The 22,145-nt window shown below is 35.3% G+C and overlaps 2 protein-coding genes across 3 annotated transcripts; both read right to left on the bottom strand.

The window, feature by feature from the left end:
• Positions 1–768: 768 nt before the first annotated feature.
• LOC135692210 (gamma-tubulin complex component 6) lies at positions 769–19,372 on the bottom strand. 2 transcript variants are annotated; one of them, XM_065210283.2, is made up of 31 exons: positions 18,814–19,372; positions 17,325–17,461; positions 17,026–17,087; positions 16,515–16,563; positions 16,042–16,101; positions 15,589–15,747; positions 15,271–15,425; positions 14,628–14,829; positions 14,068–14,308; positions 13,313–13,376; positions 13,102–13,177; positions 12,653–12,762; positions 11,826–11,917; positions 11,344–11,477; positions 10,276–10,422; positions 9,350–9,431; positions 9,119–9,207; positions 8,817–8,920; positions 7,440–8,317; positions 7,085–7,180; positions 6,764–6,914; positions 5,780–5,921; positions 5,244–5,403; positions 4,760–4,797; positions 4,448–4,504; positions 4,161–4,236; positions 3,718–3,772; positions 3,191–3,290; positions 2,389–2,450; positions 1,537–1,733; positions 769–1,011 (listed from the first exon to the last, which is right to left on the bottom strand). In XM_065210283.2, the coding sequence occupies exons 1-31, from the start codon at positions 19,154–19,156 to the stop codon at positions 914–916; spliced, it is 4,416 nt and encodes a 1,471-aa protein (XP_065066355.2). In that variant the 5' UTR covers positions 19,157–19,372; the 3' UTR covers positions 769–913. The 2 variants fall into 2 exon arrangements, with proteins under 2 accessions (XP_065066355.2, XP_065066356.2); XM_065210284.2 differs by having other exon boundaries at positions 7,085–7,177.
• Positions 19,373–20,815: 1,443 nt separating this feature from the next.
• Positions 20,816–22,137, bottom strand: LOC135692223 (uncharacterized). Its single transcript, XM_089112072.1, has 2 exons — positions 21,698–22,137; positions 20,816–21,130 (listed from the first exon to the last, which is right to left on the bottom strand). Exons 1-2 carry the CDS (start codon positions 22,017–22,019, stop codon positions 20,961–20,963), a joined length of 492 nt encoding a protein of 163 aa, XP_088968198.1. The 5' UTR covers positions 22,020–22,137; the 3' UTR covers positions 20,816–20,960.
• Positions 22,138–22,145: the final 8 nt, after the last annotated feature.

Below are 22,145 nucleotides of genomic sequence, written 5' to 3'. Positions count from 1 at the left end.
CGTAAATTAAATCCGCTCTGCCGATGAAAGAGCTACATTTGCCTATTTTTTACGTCGTTGACCGCTTGGATAAACACTAGCTTTTATATGACACACAAACCTAGCTTGACGTAAATTAATCTACATTATGCAAACAAGAACAATTTTTATCAACAATTGAAGACAAAACTGCTATCGTTGAATAAGGAGACTGTCGCAAAGACAAAAAGATCTGATGGAAAATAAGAGGCAAGAAATGTATCTGCAACATTACTTCAAGGAATACTGTCCAAAAAAGGTCAAAGACTTCTGTCAATTATTCGAGGCTCTCATTGATGAAATATAAACTCTCTAACAGTAACAAGTTTAATTAAAATATAACGTGACGACACATTTTAAGTCTGTCGCATATTTGCCAAACCCTCCCTGTATCTCGGATTACAGAAATGTTATAACATACTGGTATATGCCTTTTTTACACACACAAAACTTAATAATAGCATGTTTTGGTTGCCAGAATTGTCAGAATCCAGTTGTCACTTCTCAAGATAGTGTCATGAATTATTGCTGGATCCGGGCAGAATCAAAGTCTACGTAGACGTTTAGGACAAGCTTCGAGTTTCATGGAAGTTTTTCATAACCACATGGAGGATTGAACATTATTTGCACATATTTCTGAAATTATTCATCAACTTCCAAGTTATCCAAGTTATGATATGTCTCTTACAAACAATGTCACCCAGTGGCGGACACTTGGGGGGGCGAGGGGGGGCGACCGCCCCCCCAATACTTTAGAGGACAATGGATTTTTGTTTTAAAACAATGGGAAATGTGACGTCATCTTATTAAAACAATAGGCTTGCCCCCCCCAATATTTGATCAAGTATCCGCCCCTGATGTCACCTTCATTAAATTAGATCCGAAAAACAATATATCAAGAAACGGCATGCTCGTAAAATCCATTGAAATTAACTTGCAACAAGAAATCGTCCAGATGGTGTTGGTATCCACGTCGAATGAGTTTTGAAACAACTAAAAGGGAGAGAGAGAAAGAAAGGGAATACATAAAAAATAACGCGAGGTCGTTAATCTAATATTGAAGCAAGAAGAATTTTGCAAACTGGCAAAGGAACTGGGAAAAAGAATCTAGCAAAGTACCACAAAGTACCACAAAGCCTTAAAACATGCTTAAAACAATATTTTGGAAATATCAAATCCTCCTATAGCGCCAGAACGATCTTGGCAATGTATGTGACGATTCATTAGGGCAACGAAGGTATTAATTTCAAATACCTTAGAAACTAAACAAGTTAATAATAGATTGGCTTTTACTTTACATAAGAAAATAGATACTTAGAAAAACCCCGAATGCGCACAAGGACATGCTGACGACATAGGATTGCAAGGCGGGAATAATGCTACAGGGCAACAGAAGATATAAATCAGGTCTGGTTGCGCAAAAGGACAAAATATAAGCAAATTTAAAGTAAGATGCAAAAATGATATATGTAGAATCCATTTCTTAATATCTTTGTAGTCTCGTTAATGAAATTGTACCTTTGAAGAGGAAAGCAGTGTACTCTTTGAATGCTTTGTGAGTGGCGCACATCAGGGCGAATGCGGAATGGATTATGTAACCATCGTCATTCTCATTCCACTGGGAACTCAATAATTGGAAATCAAATTTGAGAATCAGTGAGAAAATGTCTGTGATAATTTTGAGAACTGGAGTCGCGTTTTTACTCAGCAATGACCTAAAAAGAAGAGTATGTTTTGCTACTGCGAAATTATCTTAACATGTCTTAAACATTTAAAAATGATGTCCTATGGATACAAGGGGAGGCTATCTACTTGAGATCTAACGGGATAACATCATTGCTTTTCAAATAAATCGATATGTTAAACCTTTAAGAAGCTAGCCAAACTTCAAAAATATTCTTCATAACAGACCTCTTGGATAAGGTAAAACGAGAATTTGCTTTACAGGATATTATGATTATGTAAAGAAATACTAGCAACGACATCAAAGCAGATGAAACTGATTTAGGCATTACTGCTCTAATATTCTTGAGTTATGATAAACCTGGGCCCTAAAGACTTTCAAGTACACAACATTCAAGTATGTCCAATCAACAGCAATATTTACCGACGCACACATAGATGAAGAAAAACTAAGGTGTCATTACACCTACTAATAGATGATTTTACCAACAAAGTAAAGATTTTGTTGACCAGCTGAAGATATACCGACCAACTCATGAAGTATTTGGAGGGGAGTTGTAACACCCCCTATATCCCCCATCAGCTACGCCCCTGCCAATCCGCGGATAGAGTAAGGAAAGGACACTACCTGTGCTTTAGTAGAGAGCCAAATCTAGGGACGACTTGAATGAGACCAAAGGAAAATACCTGAATATAATTCTGTTAAGGTAACCAACGTGTGATTTGTGTAAATCGTCAACATTGTGTACCTTTGAAAAACAGAGCCAAATTAAAAAACAGCAAGTATACAAATGATATACACTAGAAATTTAAGAGATGTCAAAGATGTTTTAAAGACATCATCTCTAAAATTTATTAACCAAAACTGAAATATTGATTGCACAAATTGTCAGACCCTAAATTGAGAGGGAAAATAAGTATCAGCACATTGCTACAGCTAAGAATTGCAGCTCATTGAAAAGGAAAAAGATTGGTTTATCAAGGGTCTACAAAACGCTAGCAAGGGCTTATCGCCTACCAGCACAAAAACAAAGTATCGAACCTAATGGGAGACTCTTGGGTAGATGGGGAGCAAAGTGTAAAAAGTACTACGGAGGATACGTATCTTTAAAGAAATAAAAAAAATAATACGATTGTCTATGAAACAACGATTTTCCATGCAATCACTGGTCAATTTTATGTTATTATTCGACAGAGGTGGCGCCAGAAATCTTCCGACAGAGGGGCTGGAGCTTCCGACAGGGGGGCTAAAATGACTAAAATAAGCAGTTTTCGTACGTTATTTTGTCAAATTTGCTCCGACAATAACCTAAAATTTCCTCCGATGGGGAGAGCTAGATGCTTCCGATGGAGGGGCTGTAGCCCCCCTAGCCCTCCCCTGGCGCCACCACTGTTATTCGAACCACTGTGTCAATGAAGCCAGTTATCATCGATTCTAAGAAACATTTTGAGCCAGAAATCCATGCATTAGATACAGCAAAAGACTCACATTATTCTTAAGGTCGTCTTGAAATTCCTGCCAGCTGATATGAATAATTTGGTTGACAAGATAACGTTCCACATTGTTAACAAAATGCTGCATTTCATGTCTGCAATATAACAATGTTTATAAAAAATATTAATGTCAGCTGATCAGCTGATACGTGTCACTTAGGCTGGATAAATTCACAGCAAAACACTTATCAAAACGTCATTAGAGTTGCCTCCTAAACAAACAGGATTGGAGACACGATGAATTCATTACACTTTGCCTTAGAAGTTTCTTAGAATGATCTACTATTAACTCAGGCTGGCAAACAACTTGCGTCTTTCCTTTATAACAAGATCTTGCCAATTTCTAAGAGATTTAGTCCTAAGAAACATATCTAAAGGTTCAAATTATATGAACATCAGTTGATCTTACTTTAAGTCTATATATACTTTAGGATGATATAAACAGGTTTTTTAAATAAAAACACTGTGCCTGTTCAGCCTAACTGATAAGCAAGAGACACTACGGTAAATAAATCAAAATACCTTGAAAGCTGTAGTTGTCTTAACTGTGGAGATGCGGCAGCTTTGTTGTTGTGGCCTATGAAGACAACGTCGAAAGTATTTATAAAATTTAGCAATGACTTCAATAATGTAAGATTCGATTGAAAAAAGGCTCGATTAGGCCAGACAAGGTATCTGATAGTATGTAAATTAAATCTTGTTTGCCATTCTGTAGCAAAGTGCTCGATGCCGGATAAACAGAGCTTCACATAGTTTGGTTTATATGACATAGCAGGAAAAAACAAGACAGGATGTGACAGAACAGGAAAGGACGAGATAGGACAGCACAAAGCAGGACAAGACGGGATGGGGCGGGACAGTATGGGATAGAAACAAAAAGGAACATTTTTTTTGCACAACCAAGAATGTACAATATAATGCACAAGTAATTAGGTATTATGAACAACAAGCCATATAGCTATTACCTGCTCTCTTGAGATTTTTCCAGACCCTTCGAAGTGCCCAGTTCACCATCTTTAATCGCAAAAGGAAGCTAAAAATCTGAAAAGTATTTAGCTATTGAAATTTTTCAGTGATAAATTTGAAGATAGTAATATAAAAATGCTATAAGAATGCGGAATAATAGGCTTTAGAGACAATGCAGGGTGTGCAACAAACCAAGACGAGAAAGAACCGAGAAAATAGGCCCAAGTCATACTGGAAAAGGTGTGGCTTCAACTCCTTATTCCAGCTCCCTACTCCAATTTCCTACCTTGTTGTACTTGACAATGCAGTTTTCTGTGATGATAATGTTGCATGGCCAAGGCACCTGCAAAGAGAGAGGCAAAAACTCAGCAACGTGAAGAAAGCAACAAATATGACATCAAATATTACAAATCATAAACAATTGCTTGTAGAGACTAGTGAACCAGCAGCTTGTGTGTTGATAAAACGCAAAATTCTGGTAGAAAACTCTTTACAGAAAACGAAAAACCATTTTATTGGGTACTAGGTAAAAGACTAGCTAGATAACGAGTATAAATTGCACACTACGTCAGTGAAACTTTCAAGAACAAGCCCATACCTTGTATCTTAGCTGCAAGAAATCCAGTGAAGCGATATCTAAAACCGAAATAAGCAATCGACAATAAATAAAGGGAAAAAACAGAATGCAAAAATAAACAAACGTGATTCTCATAAGGCAAAATGAAGGCAAATTACACTCAGCTTTCTGATATCATATGTTAAAAAGCAGTAAAAACCAGCCTTTGGGACAACAAATAAAGAGAATTATTACTTTCTAAAACAGCAATCTTGTTGAGCCTAAAGAGGATATTGTACCTTTATTTGCTTAACAGTTTGGTGAAAAATAAAACAGAGTCGAAATGAAAGCTCTGAAAATGGTTATCAAGTTAAGTTGGGCACTCTGATAAGGAAATTAATGAATGAACTCAAGGTCCATTTACATTCATGGCTCGCTATAGAAAACTGATTGTATAAAGTAGCCTACAGGGCCTCGGGCAGGGGGTTTCGTTAATGTAAACTCTAGAGACAGGCTAGGCCCTTACCTGTTGTCCTGATAACATCAGGAATCCATTTAAGCGAGAACGTTAGTTGTCTCGCCGATTCAACTTTATCAGCAAAAACAGAAAACTGCATGGCTTTATTGATCATGTTGTTTAAGATGCTTGGCTGGCAAAATTCTTTCGGAGAAACGCACACGAAGGCCTAAAAATGTTTGTTAGCTGTAAGATCAAATTGGCTTTAACTTGGGTGATTCACAAACAACTTCAAAGAAAGAAATTAATACATACAAGGTTGCTCGTTGAAAATTGTCATACTGCAATATGGCTTACGTTCTTTTGGAACTTCCAAATGGCTATTTGTAGAGTAGAGAGAGGAACTTTGGAGACTAAACCCGATAAAATGATCTTTTTCCACGAATCATGTAGAGTAGGTTTACTTACTTCAAAGCTAGCGTCATCAAAATTAATATATACAATCTGTTGTTTAAAAAAATGCAAGCATGAGCCTTTCAAAATACCTTGCTCATAGTTAAAATACTCAATTGGTTCAAACAAGTACATTTGAAGTGGATACTAACTTTTTTAAAGATTTCATTGCATAGGCTGTGTCCAAATTCTCCATCTTCCAACAACAAAAACTTCCTGAACGCATCAAAATGGTGGCCTATTTGCAAAGTGTCCGTAAAATATTCAACGGCCGCAGTTTGTACAAGCTTTACCCTGGCAAAAAATGGAAGAGCAATAGTTGTTAATCCTGAATAATAATTTCTTTAGAAAAAAAACATTATGAAACATACTAAAGCTTTTCGTCTGACACTCTTCAGAGTATAAAACGTCAGAACATCTACTCTAGGAAATATATATGCCTTGTTGTGGATCGAAATAGGCCAATCAAAAACGCGAGCAAAATCAGAATGTTGAGGTTGCCCAATCAGTGCCGCTTGCCTATGAAAATATTATTTTGACTGAGACCGATCAGCGACAAAAAACCCCAACAAATTTGCAAATGCTACAAGAATTTTCGCCCAAACAACTCCTAATAATAGAAAAGTTACAAAAGCTAAGTTTCTTCACTGAAATATAAAAAGCAAACTGAAATAAAAATACAAAAACTTAACGTCTCTTTTATAGCAAAATTTTAAGAGCTATGAAGCTGTAACACGGTCGAATTTGATATAAGTAATATTCAAGAAATAAAATGATTTAAGAAGCGCTGATATGTGGTGTTTTCATGTTTTCAAGTCTTACCTAGAGCTTGGTTCTCAATAGTGAGTAAGCACAAATGCAAGTACTAGGGTATTATTCTCTAATGTGGAGGGGCTTGACAGAACATAACCACAAACATATGAATATCGAAACACAAGATCTTTGCTGTTGGAATCTGGTGTTACCCCCTGACACCTATATGTATATTCTATAACATTGTACTACATAGTCATCCTGTGATAGTACTAGTTGTGTAAACACCAATACAGACTCTTCTGTTGAGTTATTCCTAATATTGCTAGCGTTTGGGCTTGTGCTTGTGTCACTAGTGAGGACCAAGTTTCAAAGCGGCTTACTGTGCGTAGACTGGTCCAATAATAGAGCGATCGATAATCATTTCCAGGGAGAGATGATCAATTGCATCTTCAGTTCTTAAAAGCACCTCCGTTTCTTTGATTTTGACGTCATTTTTCAATGTATCAAAAAGTGACGGGCTTGGCGGAAAATCTGTAGATATAGGAAAGAAAGACTTAAGCAAAAAATTGATATGTGTATCAAATCAGTACAAAACAAAATGCTGAATGCTAATAAAATTTCTTAGGAAGTTAGTTCGTCACAACAAGTTCAGGAGCATTTAAGTACCGAATAGGTGAATTCAAAATAGCTACAGATCTTACTCATCGATTGAAAGTCAGTTTGTAGGGGCTCAACTTCAAAATCCAAAAGTACTTCTTTGTCTGTTAGACTAGCCAGAGTGTTTTCGTCTTCATCTTCTGAAAAATTGACAAGAAAACAATTACACAAAGATTTTGATTAAATGTAGTAAAAAGAAAATCGACAAGGAGAACAATAAAGAATAAAACAGCAAAAATATCTTATGAACAAAAGAATTTCAGTGAATGCAGTAGTTTGATTGAATGGATGCAAAAGTATTAATTTTCAAAATTACATCTTTAAAGAGCCAAAATTTGCAAAATACGTCCGATATTCCAGTAAAAATCAGTTGCAATAAATGCAAAGAATTATACTGACCATCTGTGGCATGATTATCATTATGATACAGGAGCTTTTTAATCCTTGAAGCCGGTTCATGCCCTCTTGTTGATTGCCACGTGATATCTCCTCCGTGTTCCTCGTGTGAATCAGGATACAGCAAGCCTTTCACTTCTGTCTTTTCTTTAATGGCAACGGTTTTCTCAACTTCCCAAAGCTTTCTATTGGATTTCTTTGCACTTTCAATCTGCATTTTCCCACTGCCATACAGAAGATTTTTAGCCGCATTTCCTTCTACAATAGGTTTTGCCTCTTTACTGGCAACGGTTTCGTCGACCTCCCAAAGCTTTCTACTAGATTTCTTTGCACTTTCAATCTGCATTTTCCCACTACCATACAAAAGATTTTTAGCCGCATCTCCTTCTACGACAGGTTTTGCTTCTTTACTTGATGTTTCCTCACCTTCAACTGATTCTTCTTCAGAATCTTTCCCTTCAACTTCGTCATGATTAGTTTGAATCTGTTTAGATTCATCTACAGACTCGCTTTCCATTTTCGCAGTACCTGCATCCAAATTAATATCGCTACCCGTGGCATGCTCCTTCGCTCTTTTGGTAACTGATTCATCGTTTAGAAAAGTTGTTGCACTGTTTTCAACTTGCTGCTCAGAAAAATGATCACGCAAACTGGTGTGTTCTTTACGACCTTCTACGCTTCGTAGAGAAAGAGCTTCTGACGGATTCACAGCTTTCACATCGACAACAGCTTCTCTCTCTCGCTGCAAGGTCAATTCATCATTTTTAAGGAACTCCTTTCTCTTCTGAAAAAGCTCCAATCGACGAAGATTCCACAAAGCTCGATTTTCTCTTTCAATTGCCTTGTTGGATAGCTCCTGATAATGCGCCAACATCTGTTCCCTATTGGGAAAAAAAATCCAGAAAGCAGATCAAATATTTAGTCTTTACATCTAATGCAGTTTAGTATATTTTGTCAAATAAATGAAACCAAGCTTGAATGAAAGCTGCCTAAGGAGACGTCGATATACATTCAGTGTGAACAAAAGTGATGCCTCAAGAAACCCTATGAGCCCCCTTGACCAGTGGCGTAACACAGTTTAGGGCACATCAGCTCGATAACTAAGGGCCCCCAATCTAAAGGGGCCTCAAAATATGTTTAAACCAATGTTTGAAGCAATGAACTCAGATATAATTTCAACATTCTTTACACACTGGATGGGACTTTTGGCAGCCCATAAATAGGGGATCGTCTAAGGCATTTCCAAGGGCCCCAGGTGCCTCGGTTACACCGCTGGCCTTACCCCCAGCCCCTTCCCACCTGTTACAAAAACAGCAGTCAAGATTCAATATTGTGGCTTTGTGACTATGTGCTTATTGTGGCTATGCGGCATAAAATCACCTTGCTTTTCTTGTTTCTTCATCTTTTTCAGAATCCATTGCTACAAGATTCTTCATGAATTCTTTGTCCTCTTTTAACCTAATTTCTTTTTCAGCTTTTCGTTTCTACGATAAAAGCCAATGTTTGAATTAGTGATATATCTAGATACATATATCAACATTAAAAACATCATTAAAAACATATACAAAATTTAATTTAACAACTAGTCAGTCAGAAAAATGGAAACTTTAGCGATAGTAACTATATAAGAACAAATTATCCCAGAAGGAACTAAGTATGTTATATACAAACCGAACACTTACCTCAAAATCATCCTCCATCTGCTTCTTAAGTCTTTGCAATTCTTTGAACTTTTTCTGATGGGCTGATTCTTTTAGCTTCTTTTCAATATCTATCAAAACAAAAACAAAAACCCACTCATAACAAAATACTGGCAAGAACTATGATACAACAAACTTTTTATAAAAGTTGAACAAGACACAAAGTAAGACAAGGCAAAGCAGGCGTGAAACATTTGGTGGCACAAGACTTACCACTTATCTTTTTCATGCTTTGAAGTATTTTTCTTTTTTCTTGTTCATGCTGTTCTTCTCTCTTAAGAAGAAGTTCATCCATCTGAAAGCAAGAATCATTTTTAGTCGAGCCATTCTACAAACCTGCTGCTTAACTTATTTGGTGAACATAGGTTAAAACTAAGGTGATAAGTTTCAGTTGGGTTCAGGGTTAAAAGCTCCAATAACGAGCAGTGTTTCTGGGGAAGAGGAAAGCTTGAAGGTCTTCTTCTCCTGGATTGATCACCAAGTACGATAACAAAAATATACCAACTTGGAAATGATAATTCATATTCTTCCTTAAACAAGAAATACAAAACGCCTGACGTATCGAATTTTTTTTAAAATGGAATAGATCAGAGGAATTTTATCAGATATAATTAAAACCTTTTTTAGTCTAGCATCCACCAAAGTATCGAGAAGGTGAGTTACCCTGTCTTCAGATAACAGCTGAAACAAGCCAAAAAGAAAAGGGATGCACGTGATTTGCTCCTTTTTGGCCAATCAGTGCCTTCTAGTCTCGGTTGCGATTGAAGAGTGAAAGTGAGCAAAATGAACCTTATATGTTTGTACCAGGTTTAATTTCTGGTCCATATCAAATGATATGACAACCTAGTTTGACCGATTATGAGAAATGTCATCATTGTAAATTTTAATAAACTATTGATTTTCGACCAACTTATTTCCTATAGCTAAGTTGCAGATTGTTTAGAAAGAAATTGCAGTCAGCAAGAAGTAAAATAACACACTGATAAAACACATCCTTTTGTTATTGTTTGTTTTTCAAAAATTATTCCTACAAAAGCCTTTAACTGAACTTTTCAGTTGTTCAATTCTTGAAACGCCACTGCTTAGAAAAACATCCTGGTGCAAGCAACACTTTAAAACAGCAAGTTATAGGCACTCACGGCAGCATTCTTGCTTTGCAGGTCTTCAGCCTTGGCTTGGTTAACTCTAGCAACATACGCGGCACTTATATCTTGAACTCTTTCTAGGTCGTAGGTTGACAGCAAAATTCCTATTGATGGCCGTTGCAGATCTTGTAGGAGGTAATGCTATGGATAAGCAGAAACTACCATAACAAAAATTTTAGTCAAAGATGACAAATTCTATGACAGCAACGTTAAAAAACATCAGTTACGCAACAAAAGAGTTATTGCAATACCGTAAATGATACAAAGCTGCCTAAGAAAATTATATGAATAGACAAAAGAATTGTTCACTTAGAGGTACTAAATTTTGGAATAGTTTCTCAGCTGAGGGTCAAGCAGTTATTCACTTTTATCATTCATAACATTCTTCATGATTGTAGCAGATTTCTATTTCACTTGTATTTATATGACAATACTCTAAATAATCTTAATAACCATACATATCTTAGTTAGGTTTAGGCTTTAAATACTATAATCAGGATTCATTATTCATGTTTTTTATTCGAAGTTTTTAGTGGAGGGGTTTGGAAGATCAGCATCGCTGTCGAAGAGCCTTCCTCTTTAAAAATTCTTCATGTCAGAAATGAAATAGAAATGCTCTAAAAACAAATCAAATTGGAAGAAGAAATACGATCCTCTTTGTTAGTAGAATTGCTGTGTGGGCCTACCGAGGTTACTATTTCTTATTATGGTATCAGATGAAGGGTTTCCAGTATACGATTCTCTACGCAATTAATGTTTCGCGTGGATCCAAGAAATATCACAAGTTTATATACACAGCGATAAATTAGAAACTATAAGATGAAAGATGTGTTAGAAACAGCAGATGACAAAAAAGCCCAAGGTCAAAGTTTTCGCATTTTTAAATTATTGCGCATAGGCAGCTTTCAAATTAAAGTCTAATAAGAATTTATGTTAATGTTAAAGAAAATTTGGCAAGAAGGAATAATTTGTTCTATCGCATGTGATGGCGAAAAGGGAACTTTCATTCACCGTATAACAAGAGATTAAAACCTGATATTTTCAAACATAATGTTTTCAAACCTTTTGATTTGTCAGTTTCAGTAAATTTATAGCTTTGCCACAAGCGTGTATTTGATCAATAAAATCGTTGTCAAACATTCCAAATTCTTTTCTACTTGGCTTCAGAACATAACCATGTGTCCAATAGTGTTTATCTGCCGAAATGCCAAAAAAAAATTAAACTTTCAAGGATGAGCTATAAAACCTTCTTAAAGAATTAAATTTTCAAATTTAGAACAGTGTTTACTTTCAATTAAATAGTATACGGAATATCGATGTTACAAATCCCCCTGCCAGGAATTAATGTGCCATCTTAACCAAAAATACTTTGTAACTCGTCGATACTTTGGACAACTTGAAAATTATTGACTTCTTCAAGCATATTGCCAAATTACATTGGTGAAGTTTCAGTTTCCCTAAAAACTCTTATTTACAATCCATATGAAATGATTAACTTAAATGAAAATTCCCCCTACATATTGAATAAAACGCTTCCAACATACCACGATAGCATAAAAACTGATCATCGACATCGAGAAGAAATTCGTTGTACGGATCGCGACATATCCCATCGAAAATCCAGTTCGCAATGTACCTAAAAAAGGACGAAAATTATAGGCACGCATGCTTAAATTAATAGTGCACCTCGCAAACCTTGGAACAAAGAGCTCGCAAATTCATTCATATTTGACTCTAGGGAAATAGCAGGCCAATACAGATACAGCAAGCCGAAGTGGATTGGATAACGTTCAAAAATCAAAATGTTCATTGGAAGGTCTTTGTGCCCAAGTGCTCCTTGGGACATTCGGTTATGATAACACGACATTCCTGAGCTGAAAACCTAGCCACTTTAACAAAATTGTAGGACAGCATTTTACACTGACTCCTTTAGCTGACATAAAATGGTATTCCACTTAAAATATCCACAATTTATCGTTCTGTTTCGAGGTTTTAAGCCAAAATGGCAGATCGATTCAATTTTAGACCCAATATCAAATTGACTCTAATTATAGGGCATTCAGAAAAGGATCTAAAACACTGTAAAAACAGGCAACATAAATTTTTTTGCTTCCAAAAACTGATCACTCACTGCCAAAAAGCTACATAAACATTAGCGTTTCTGGATGATATCGAATTAAGATAAATTTTTAGAATTCCATGTTTAGCATACCCAGGTCTATTATGCTAGGTGAATTTGTAAAAAGTTAGGCTGATTATTAAATAATTTGGTTTCATACTTATAAAAATATAATCATTTATTTTGACATTTCGACTGTTTGATGGCATATAGAGAAATAAAGTTGACACAGTACAGGAGATGTTCATTTACCTTAAGAAAGGCAAGCTTGTATCTTTGTAAAGATGTAGCAGCAAGGAGTAATGTCTTGTTGATTTGTTCTTGATACATAAATCATAGAGGTAGGATAACAGTTTTAGGCCCTGTAAGAAAAAAAAATAAAGTATAATTCGTGTAGCATCACTTGATAATAACTAGTTTACAAATACACTACAAAATTGTTCGGGAGACGACAATGAGAAAGTGTTTTGATCAGTGAGGCAGCCCCCCGTCTTGGAGTCAATAAGCATGCGCATGGAACATAGCCATCATCGTGTATGCTTTTCACTCCAAGACGGGGGATTATCTCACACATTGAAAGACTTTCGCTCGCTCATCTCCACAACAAAGAAATAATGATAAACAAAGAAGTTACAATTTATTCAGCATTCCAGTTGTATGCTAACACTGTTAGTGAATTGACAATGTAAAGAAAGTTATACCATTGGAAATTTTGGCCTAGGGGCATTTTCCGTTCTCCGAAAAGCCGCAGAACACAAGCACATCTCAGCAAGGAATCTAAAATGAGAAGAAATCTTGTACAGGATAGTGGAGAGATGATACAAATAATTTTTGAAAGGATAAAAGGAAGAAAAAAGATGATATAAACTTATATTCTAATTATAATTTTTATTAAAAAGATTTATTACTGACCTCATTTGAAGAGCCATGTCATCGAAGATAGCCCACAGTTGCAGCATACTTTTTGGAAAATTGTCTAGAAACGAACCACACTTATTGACGAAATTCATCAGTAAAAACATTAAATCCAATATAAAAATTCTGCATGAAGAAAATACAATTATATATTATAAAGATAAATTATAAAAGACAGTGTACGCTTAATATTCAACTACAAGCAAGTAAGCGTTATTGTTTTTGAATTGCTTAAAAGCGTAGTTTGATAGGCTCGAGAAACATACTTGACATAGAGGTAGCAGTTCTTTTATGTCCATCATGTTAAAGTATTTGCAAGCTGGTATGTGACTACAACAGATATCATTATGGAACATACATTGAGGGCATCTATTCTTAGCAGCTTGTATGAGCCAGATTATATCAAAATTGGGAAGGCTGACTTGCTGCAAGGCACTGTGGAGGTATGAATAGGGATTGGAGCTGAATCTGGCTAAAAAACAGACTTGAAAAAGACTAACAACGAAAGTTCTTAGAAATTCCTGTGTACCAAGTACACTTTTTGACTGCAAAGCAAAGGAACGAATGGCTTTGGAAAGAGCATGCATTTCAAGATATACTGAAGCTTTTCGTCTGACAATCTCCAGATTCTAAAAAAGTCAGAAAAACTAAAGTTGTTCTGGCTTTTTTAATCGATTTACACTGGTGTTTAAAATTCTGTTCCGCGAAAAAACCAATTCCATAAAAGAAGCTAACAAGAGTGATTAAGATACCTTGGAGGAGCAGTACAGCGTGTTTATACGAATCAATATACTTTCGAAGACTTGTCACAAATGCTTCCAGTGTTAAGCCACCAGAAAGGCCAGTCAGTTTTTCTGAATGATGCTGGGTAAATCGATTCAATTGTCGGTAATGTGTTCCTGTTTCTGCAAATCGCTGCAGAAACCCTTGCAAAGCTTCAGGGCTGAGACCAGAGATCCTTAAGGAGGAATCAACAGTGAAGGAACATCTGCCCTGAAACAAAAGTGTGGTGATTGATAAAATACCAACTCTGAAAAAGGTTCTTTCCATGTCGAAATTTAGTTTCTGTCAGTAAGGCTAGGAGACGTTATGACATTAAATAAGTCACAGAAAATCTTTCTGGATCAATAAAATGAAAAACTAACAATAAAGTGTTGATGTGCTAATGTAGAGGAAAGGAAAATCACGAAGCAGTAAAGTTTCTTAAGACTCTGTCACTTACCTGTCTTTCCAAAAACAGTCAACGATTAAAGAAACAAGATAAATGCTTTATTTACCGTGTACATAAAAGGTATAACTAAAATAAACTTACTCTGTTAAAATGGAATGACCGAGACGGCAGACCAATAAGGACATTAACTGACTGCTTTATAAGTTGGTTCTGAGAAACATAAAAGTGTTCTTGCTGCTGGTCTGTTATGTAGCTTGCCTCTTTTCGACGTAAATTGTACAAATGGTCGATCGCTGCAGGCCCACTTTCACAGAAATAAGTTGAGACGTCTGTTCCATGCATACTAAAAATAACAAAGCACAGTAATCAATTACTTATTGGATAAATATGAATTCACTTTTACTTTCATAGCAAGGTATCGGCTGCAGAAGCTGGCATTCGCATCTCCATTCGACTTTCCATTGGTCGTTGCATGAGCCCATGACGTAACATATCTAAAGCCCACGGTATGACGTAGCTATTAACCTGAGTTTTGAAAAGAAAAACATTGGAGTGTAGATTGGAGGTAAGTACAAAACAGCCTAAGATTAGACCATGACATCTCAAACGTGAAGAACCATGTAACTTTTCTAGAGGTGATACAATTTTGTTGCGTGCTCACTTCACATAGCATTTTCAGACCATCACAGGGGGCTTTTTGTTGGAATAATGAGTCCAATAAATATTATAAAACGGAAAATTTGCGTTTCATTTAAGATGTTTTTATACAACAATATTGACTCACCAAGTCAGTCTTTCCCATGTGTATTGAAGTTGAACAGTAGAATTAAGACAGTCTGTCCAAATTTGCAAATAATCATTTGGGTTGTACTGAGAATCAGCAAGTTCATTTGAAGATTGGCTTGAGTTGTCATCAATAAAGCCTTCATCTATCGAAATCTATTTCGAAAAATAAACAGATTGTTAGAAAACGTTCAGTAAAATGAATCTGGCTCAAACATTTTTGTATTGCTAGTATAAAATCAGTTTACTTAAATTACCAGATTCAGTAAAAAATATAGCAAAATTACATTAGTCTATCATTGAAAATAGAAAGCATTACCGATTTGAAATTAGGCTTAAAAATCAATGATGATGTGTCTTGTGACATTTCTGGTAAACTCAGGACCAGGTCAAGCGAATCAGGAGATTTAGTGGGTTGTTGATTTGTAAGGGCACCAAAAAGCCTTTGCTGTGTGGTATTCACGAATTTGTTGTTTGCCTATGAAATAAATAAATGAATAGTGAAAATCAACAAAATAAAATAAAAAGGTATGTAGCTATCTTTGTGGAAATATATTAATTGCAGAAATATATCAATTTTCCATTTCATGTTCAATTGAGAAAATACAATTCATCCAGTTTATTGAAGCACTGAAGCACCATCAACCATTATCCAAATGTCTAAAATAGGCAGTGAGCACACAGGGTTCATAATCATATTATTGGTTTGTTTACAAAAGCATGAAACAGGCCCTTTAGAGCAGGACAAAATAGAACAAAGCTTTATACATACATTGCTTTGGAGACTTGAATTACAGTCAATGAATCTGCAAGCTGGAGTTTCAGAAAAGACCTAAAAACAAAACTTGATCTAAATACAATTGAAATAGCCAATAGAAACAGGAAAATCTGAAGACTTTAGACGTTTATGTCAAGGATGAATGCAGCCATTTGTGATTAAGATGAATATATTAGCTAATCTTTGCAATCAAATCTTGAGTATAATGGAGCTGATAATGAAGCTAATAATGAAGTAGATGATGATGATTAAATAAGTAGTTGGTAAGGTAAAATTTGAAGATTTCAAATAGTAGTGGAATCATAGCATACTAAAGTACTTTTGTCCAACACTCTTCTGAGTATAAACAGTGGACAATGATGGTTCATGATTACAAAAATTGATATCAAATTCATGGCAGAAATCTCCAAAACTAAGCATTATATTTTTCTAGCACAAGTACTATCTAGCAAAAACGAAGCAATTACATTTTTTCCAGATTTCATTGAACTTGGCAGCAAATCAACTTGAAAGAATCTACAAAGTAATAAAATATTCAAAAATCCAAAACAAACTTAAAACTTAACATAGAAGAACTCCAAATATCTATCAACAGGTTTAAAATCCCATACTGACTTGAATCCTAAATTAACAAAGCATACAGGCCCTCTGATGAAAGGGGGCTGGGGAGCCCATGGCCCCCTACTTTTTTGCAAAACAATAGAGCTTTTTTCAAATTCTTTTGGTATGAGTGATAAATTTTCTTTTAGCCCCCTGCTTTCCAACCTATGTCGGAGCCCATGCATCATCTGGTTTCTCGGCTACCTAACTTGTATAACTGGTATTAAGACTGGAAGTTCTCCAACTGTTATCTTATTTGCTTGGTTGTAATATCATGAGTCATGCCAAACCATTAAAGTTTTCTGTTTATCAGGCTTCAACAATCTAGTTTTACCTAAAGCATATGTATCACATCCATTGTAACTTAACATTACTCACATTTTTTCTTTTCTTGCAACTTTGCTGCTTGAGGTGGAAATCCAGCTTGACAATGATTGATTCTAGAGTAAAATCATGTTGTTAGCATGATAAATATTTCTCCATTCCTTTATGTCCCATGTTACACATGGAAGCTTAAAATGAATCTTCATAACCTGTTTAAACATATATCTTTAATGTGATGGCAATCAACTCAGTCCTAAAGTTACTAAATAGCCCACAATATAAAAACAGATCTGAATAAATATACAACTTTGACTTATATTTAAATGTAAGGAATTGATAAAGACTGTACTTACTGTTAAGGTGTCACCTTGGAAACCACTCTCAGCTGAAGAAAGGCAATAAATATTTTGAAAATCTTCTTCAACTGGACCATCATCTGCCTTTGATAAACTCAGTAGGAGTTTTATTATCTTTGGGTTAACTTTCAAAGCTGCAAATAAGAATAAATACACTTTAGCACAAAGATCCAGATATGACTACTATCAAACAACAATTGATAAATTGACTGTAAGTCATATTAGCAAATGGGGATAAATTCCTAAATAAGTTAATCACATCACATCTCAGATATAACATTACATGCCATTCATATCTTTTTAAACAAGTTTAAACTTCCATTGATGATTTTCTGTCAAAGAATTTGTCTTTTTTCTGTTGTAGAACTTCTAAGAATTTATATTGTGGTTCAAACTTTTGAAACATGCTACAGGTGCAGATTTGAGAGTTGATGGCTTTGTAGTTATCATCCACTAAATCTATTTGCTGATAAGGCCTTTTTCTATTCTATACAAAAATATTCAAAGCATTAAAATTACAATGAAAAGTATCTTATGTAAAAAGGGTCTAAAATCCTAGTGTACTTATTCTAGTGCACATGCCAGAGAAGAATAGCAAATTTATGAAAGTTGTTTACATGATATCATCTAGTAAGGAATTATTAGTTGTATCATTTCTTGAAATTATTACTTATATGTACCATGAGAATCTGATGAGTTACTTTGAGACCAGGAGATAAAATTGTAAACCAGGAAACCCCTTTCAAATCTGGGAGGCTATGAAGGTCAGATACTTCAAGGATGCTGTGGCTGGGGGCTGGACAGCTATGCTTTGGTTTTCCATCTAAGGCTGGACACATTATTACATTGTTTACATATCTAACAATACTGTCTATTGACCTGCACTTAGGTTATATGTACAATGGCTAGCAAGGTAAAGACAATTGTTAGCTGGCTACACAAAGATGGAAAAAATGTATTAGCCAAGCTTGATGGAAAATTTGATTAAAAAGGCCTCTTCAACAATGCACATTTTTCAATATTTTACTGTTTCCTGTATGCTTTTGTCAAAATTTGTAGGGAAATAAGCTACATGGGTTCCCTATAGAATATGATCCCCAAACACACTACACCCATTTTATTTTTTTGATAGCTAGTGATCTGTTTTTAACTTGGTAGTGGCAAAATGTTCATCTATGTTCCTTGAATAAAGGGCCAAAGAATTCATACAGCTTGCAGATTAATTTTCCAGCACATATCTAAAGATGTCCAGATTTCTAATTCGCTACATAAGCAAACCAATCCTTGATCTAAGATGAACAAAATGTGTATCAAATTAACAAAATTGTGCAGGGTTTTTCTTTAAAAAATCCGGTCCCATTCTGAGTTTTAAGATCCTATCTTTAACAGAAAATCGTTTTAAGCACAGACAGAAAAGTGTACAGCCATGCATCATATGATGATTGAAAATGTTCAAATGTTTATCAGTCCAAAAAAAATATTTTACCCTTGAAGGATTCAGCTAATTCTTCGATCTTTAATCCTTCGGCACTTCTCCTTTGCACCTTCAAGATGAAGGCTTTGATCATTAAATCATTGTAAATTTTGAAATCACTGTCTTCCGTGTATTCAGACACAATGAAATTATCCTGCGAGACAACATAAGGTGAATTTAGAGACGTCAGTAGCACTGTCCAGGCTTTTCTTTCGCATGCTCGCTCCGTACTTTTAAACTTTATTCTTTGGCTGACTTTATTCAAGTCAAACTCGGTCACAGAATTTCTTGATAATGACAATGCAAGTCGTTTTATTTCTAACTTTACATTGCATTCTTGTCTGTTGACAGCCATATTGTTTTTATAATGTATTCGGTCAGAAATTAGCAACAACTGAAAATAGCGACGTGCTCTTCTATATCCTTCCTACATGTTGCCTTGAAAAAATCACTTATCTCAATGGCTTTGCATGTAATCCGCGACATATCGACGGCAAAGACGAATAAAAAATCTTCCTACAACATCCTTTGCCGCCATTACTTGTTTGAAACATTTGTTGTTGTTGTTGGTTCTGGGTGCGTGAATATTTCTATGGTTAGAAGTTTTTTCCATTCTACTCCACTCTACTCAGATTTTTCTTTAGCAATTTTTTTAAAATATGTCATAGATAACATATATAATCTTTAGAATGTGTCATAAATTTTCCTAGTTAATGGTGGAGCCCCAAATAATTGTCAAACTGTAGTATATTTCCTTTATATCAGTGCACTGAATGAGAAGAAATACAATGGGCAGCCCCCAATATGAATTTTGTTCCGACAGCACTGCGTGTATATTACAACCAGTTCATTCATAGGCGTACGGGGTGAGTTCAGGTAAGGGGGGCTGAAATTTTTTTTCCCGAAAAATAGTAACGCCCAAATTTTTATGGAGTATCCTTAAACAAATTTGAGCTTCTAATATTAGGCAAGGAATGATTAAAAGGCAACTTCATTAAAATAATGATAGCTAATAAGCATTTTTAAAACTTAACACTAACACAGCGTTTAGAGCACCTTGATTCAGCGTTTCTCAACCTTTTTATCTGCAGCACATTATTTGCGGATAGTTATGTATTGGAGAATTTTCCACGGCACATTAGGCTATACCTCAAGGCACGCTAGTGTGTCATGACACAGTAGTTGAAAACATTGCCTTGGTTTGATAACCATGGGCCCCCGACCAAAAGGGGTCCAAGGTGCTTTTACTTTTGTATCTTTAAAGCTTTGCTAAAGTTAAAAAAACTTTTGAAAACTTTGAAAGTTCTTCAACTGAAGCTCTAAAACTCAGTTCCCCCTAGCTAACGAGAAAATAATTCTCATTTTAATCTTTTTCTATTGCGTTTGACATGCTCTACACCATTGAATGTTATCGTCTTGCTCTCAGTGAATAGAAGTCCCGTAGCAGTTTTTGCTTAGGGCCCCAGATGCCTCCATTACGCCAAAGCACATAAAATGTGATAGTCACTATCACTTTTGGGGTTAGCCTCAATGACATTGTAGAGACTTTGAACAACACTATGTCAATTTCTCATTGACTCACTTTCTGTAAGATTCAACTTGTGTCCAGGGCAGTGGATATAGATGCTCAGCGTAGAACAGTCCTTCATTCACTTTCCCCAACCCTTGGCTTTGCGATTCATTTTAGACTGTCAAACCTTTTCCTAACAAGTTCCTACACATGCTTTTAAGCCCAATTTGTACAATTGCTAAAGACAGAGTTTTGTAAAATTTGGCAAAAGACTTCCTTTCGGACACCAATTAGTTAAAAACTGCCACAAACTGACATTTGTTTGTGCTGACGAAAATAAGATGTTTTATCAATTATGAGAGCATAATAGCTGCTTTCTTTTACTTCTTCGGCAATCTTTTCGAGCACTATTTGAGCTGTTGTTCAGCAAAACAATATAAAAAGATAGCAAAACAATAGACCCAAAGTGAGATTTACAAAAAACTCAAAAATAAGCCATTTAGCTACAAAACAGTGTGTCCTTCTGTACTAAAGAAAATCCTTAACACAAGATTTACACAAAGAAAAAGTATTATGACCAGTATACAGAAATTCATCTAAAAAACAAAACTTTACAATAACATTACATATAAATATTTAATAGCTAGGCCTATCTAGCATTTTCTTTGGTCTTACGTACTAAGTAATTCTGAAGTCTTTCCACCTGTGAATTCCAGTCATCCATAGTACAACCATGCAATTCAGAAATTCTAAATGCTTGAATACATGGAATTCTGTTGCCTGTCTGCAAAACCATTCCCGTGACCATGACTTGCATTCCTGAACAAAGGTTCAAAATAACATATATTGAATTTTAAACCTTAAAACCAATTTAAATTTCTGTGCTACATGTCATAGAAGAATATTGGTTATTAAACCCTAACTATCTATCTATACCATCATTCATGACATCATAATAAAAATACTCTTAAGAAAAAATGAGTATTAAAATTTCTAGAACATTAAGAAACTGGAATACTCAACACTGACCTTTGTTGCTTATGAAAAATGAGTGTATATACCTATTTTTTTAATAATTCTGTATTTCAACCTGCACTTAGGTATTATGTTAATAGATAGTGAAATTGAGGATTATTAAAAATCGTTAACTGGTTAGATAGAGATGTAAAATAGTATAATAGCAGCAAATTTTCACAGTGAAAATTACTCTACTTAAGAAACAGGGGCTTTAAAACATTTTTGTAACAAAATGAAAAATAAGATGTGTGAAGCGTGTTTGCTTGGATACAAAGCCAAGAGAAGGGGCAACAGTAGCCTGTGCACTATCATTTATATATATATATTTTACATAACCCTTGAAAGTATTATTTTTCTACATTCGTTGACCTTTGTTGAAGCTCTTCTCCAGGAACCAGTTCCTGCTAACTATTTCTTCAATGCCAAAAACATCCGCCACACCAGTCCCATCATGCAATCTAACGATAGTTTTGTTGTCATTGTCATGTAATATGTCTTCAATAGTTCCCTGAATCCAGACATTTGTTAAATAAAAACATTTTCCTCCTCCTAAATTTAAAACAAATTTTCCATACAAATTTTGATCGTTGTGTCTCGCTCTTTCTGGCGATGGGACAAGCTCTACAGACTGCAGTTGCGAAATGAAGATCTTCCGTGCCGGTGCCGGGATCCTTGGCCTTTCAACTGACATATAGATTTAGGCTGTTTCAGGTTATCAAAGCTAAGATTGGAATTCAGAGACGTGAATATGATTCAGTCCATGTTGACTATCAAAACATTCTGATCAGATGAGAATTCGCGCCAAATTCGCAGTGCA

The sequence above is a fragment of the Rhopilema esculentum genome, chromosome 13 (genome assembly GCF_057945365.1).
Source record: "Rhopilema esculentum isolate cy_ngs chromosome 13, ASM5794536v1, whole genome shotgun sequence".
Taxonomy (NCBI): Eukaryota; Metazoa; Cnidaria; class Scyphozoa; order Rhizostomeae; family Rhizostomatidae; genus Rhopilema; species Rhopilema esculentum.
The sequence above is the reverse complement of the archived record's forward strand: the minus strand, read 5'-3'. Positions and strand labels throughout refer to the sequence as shown.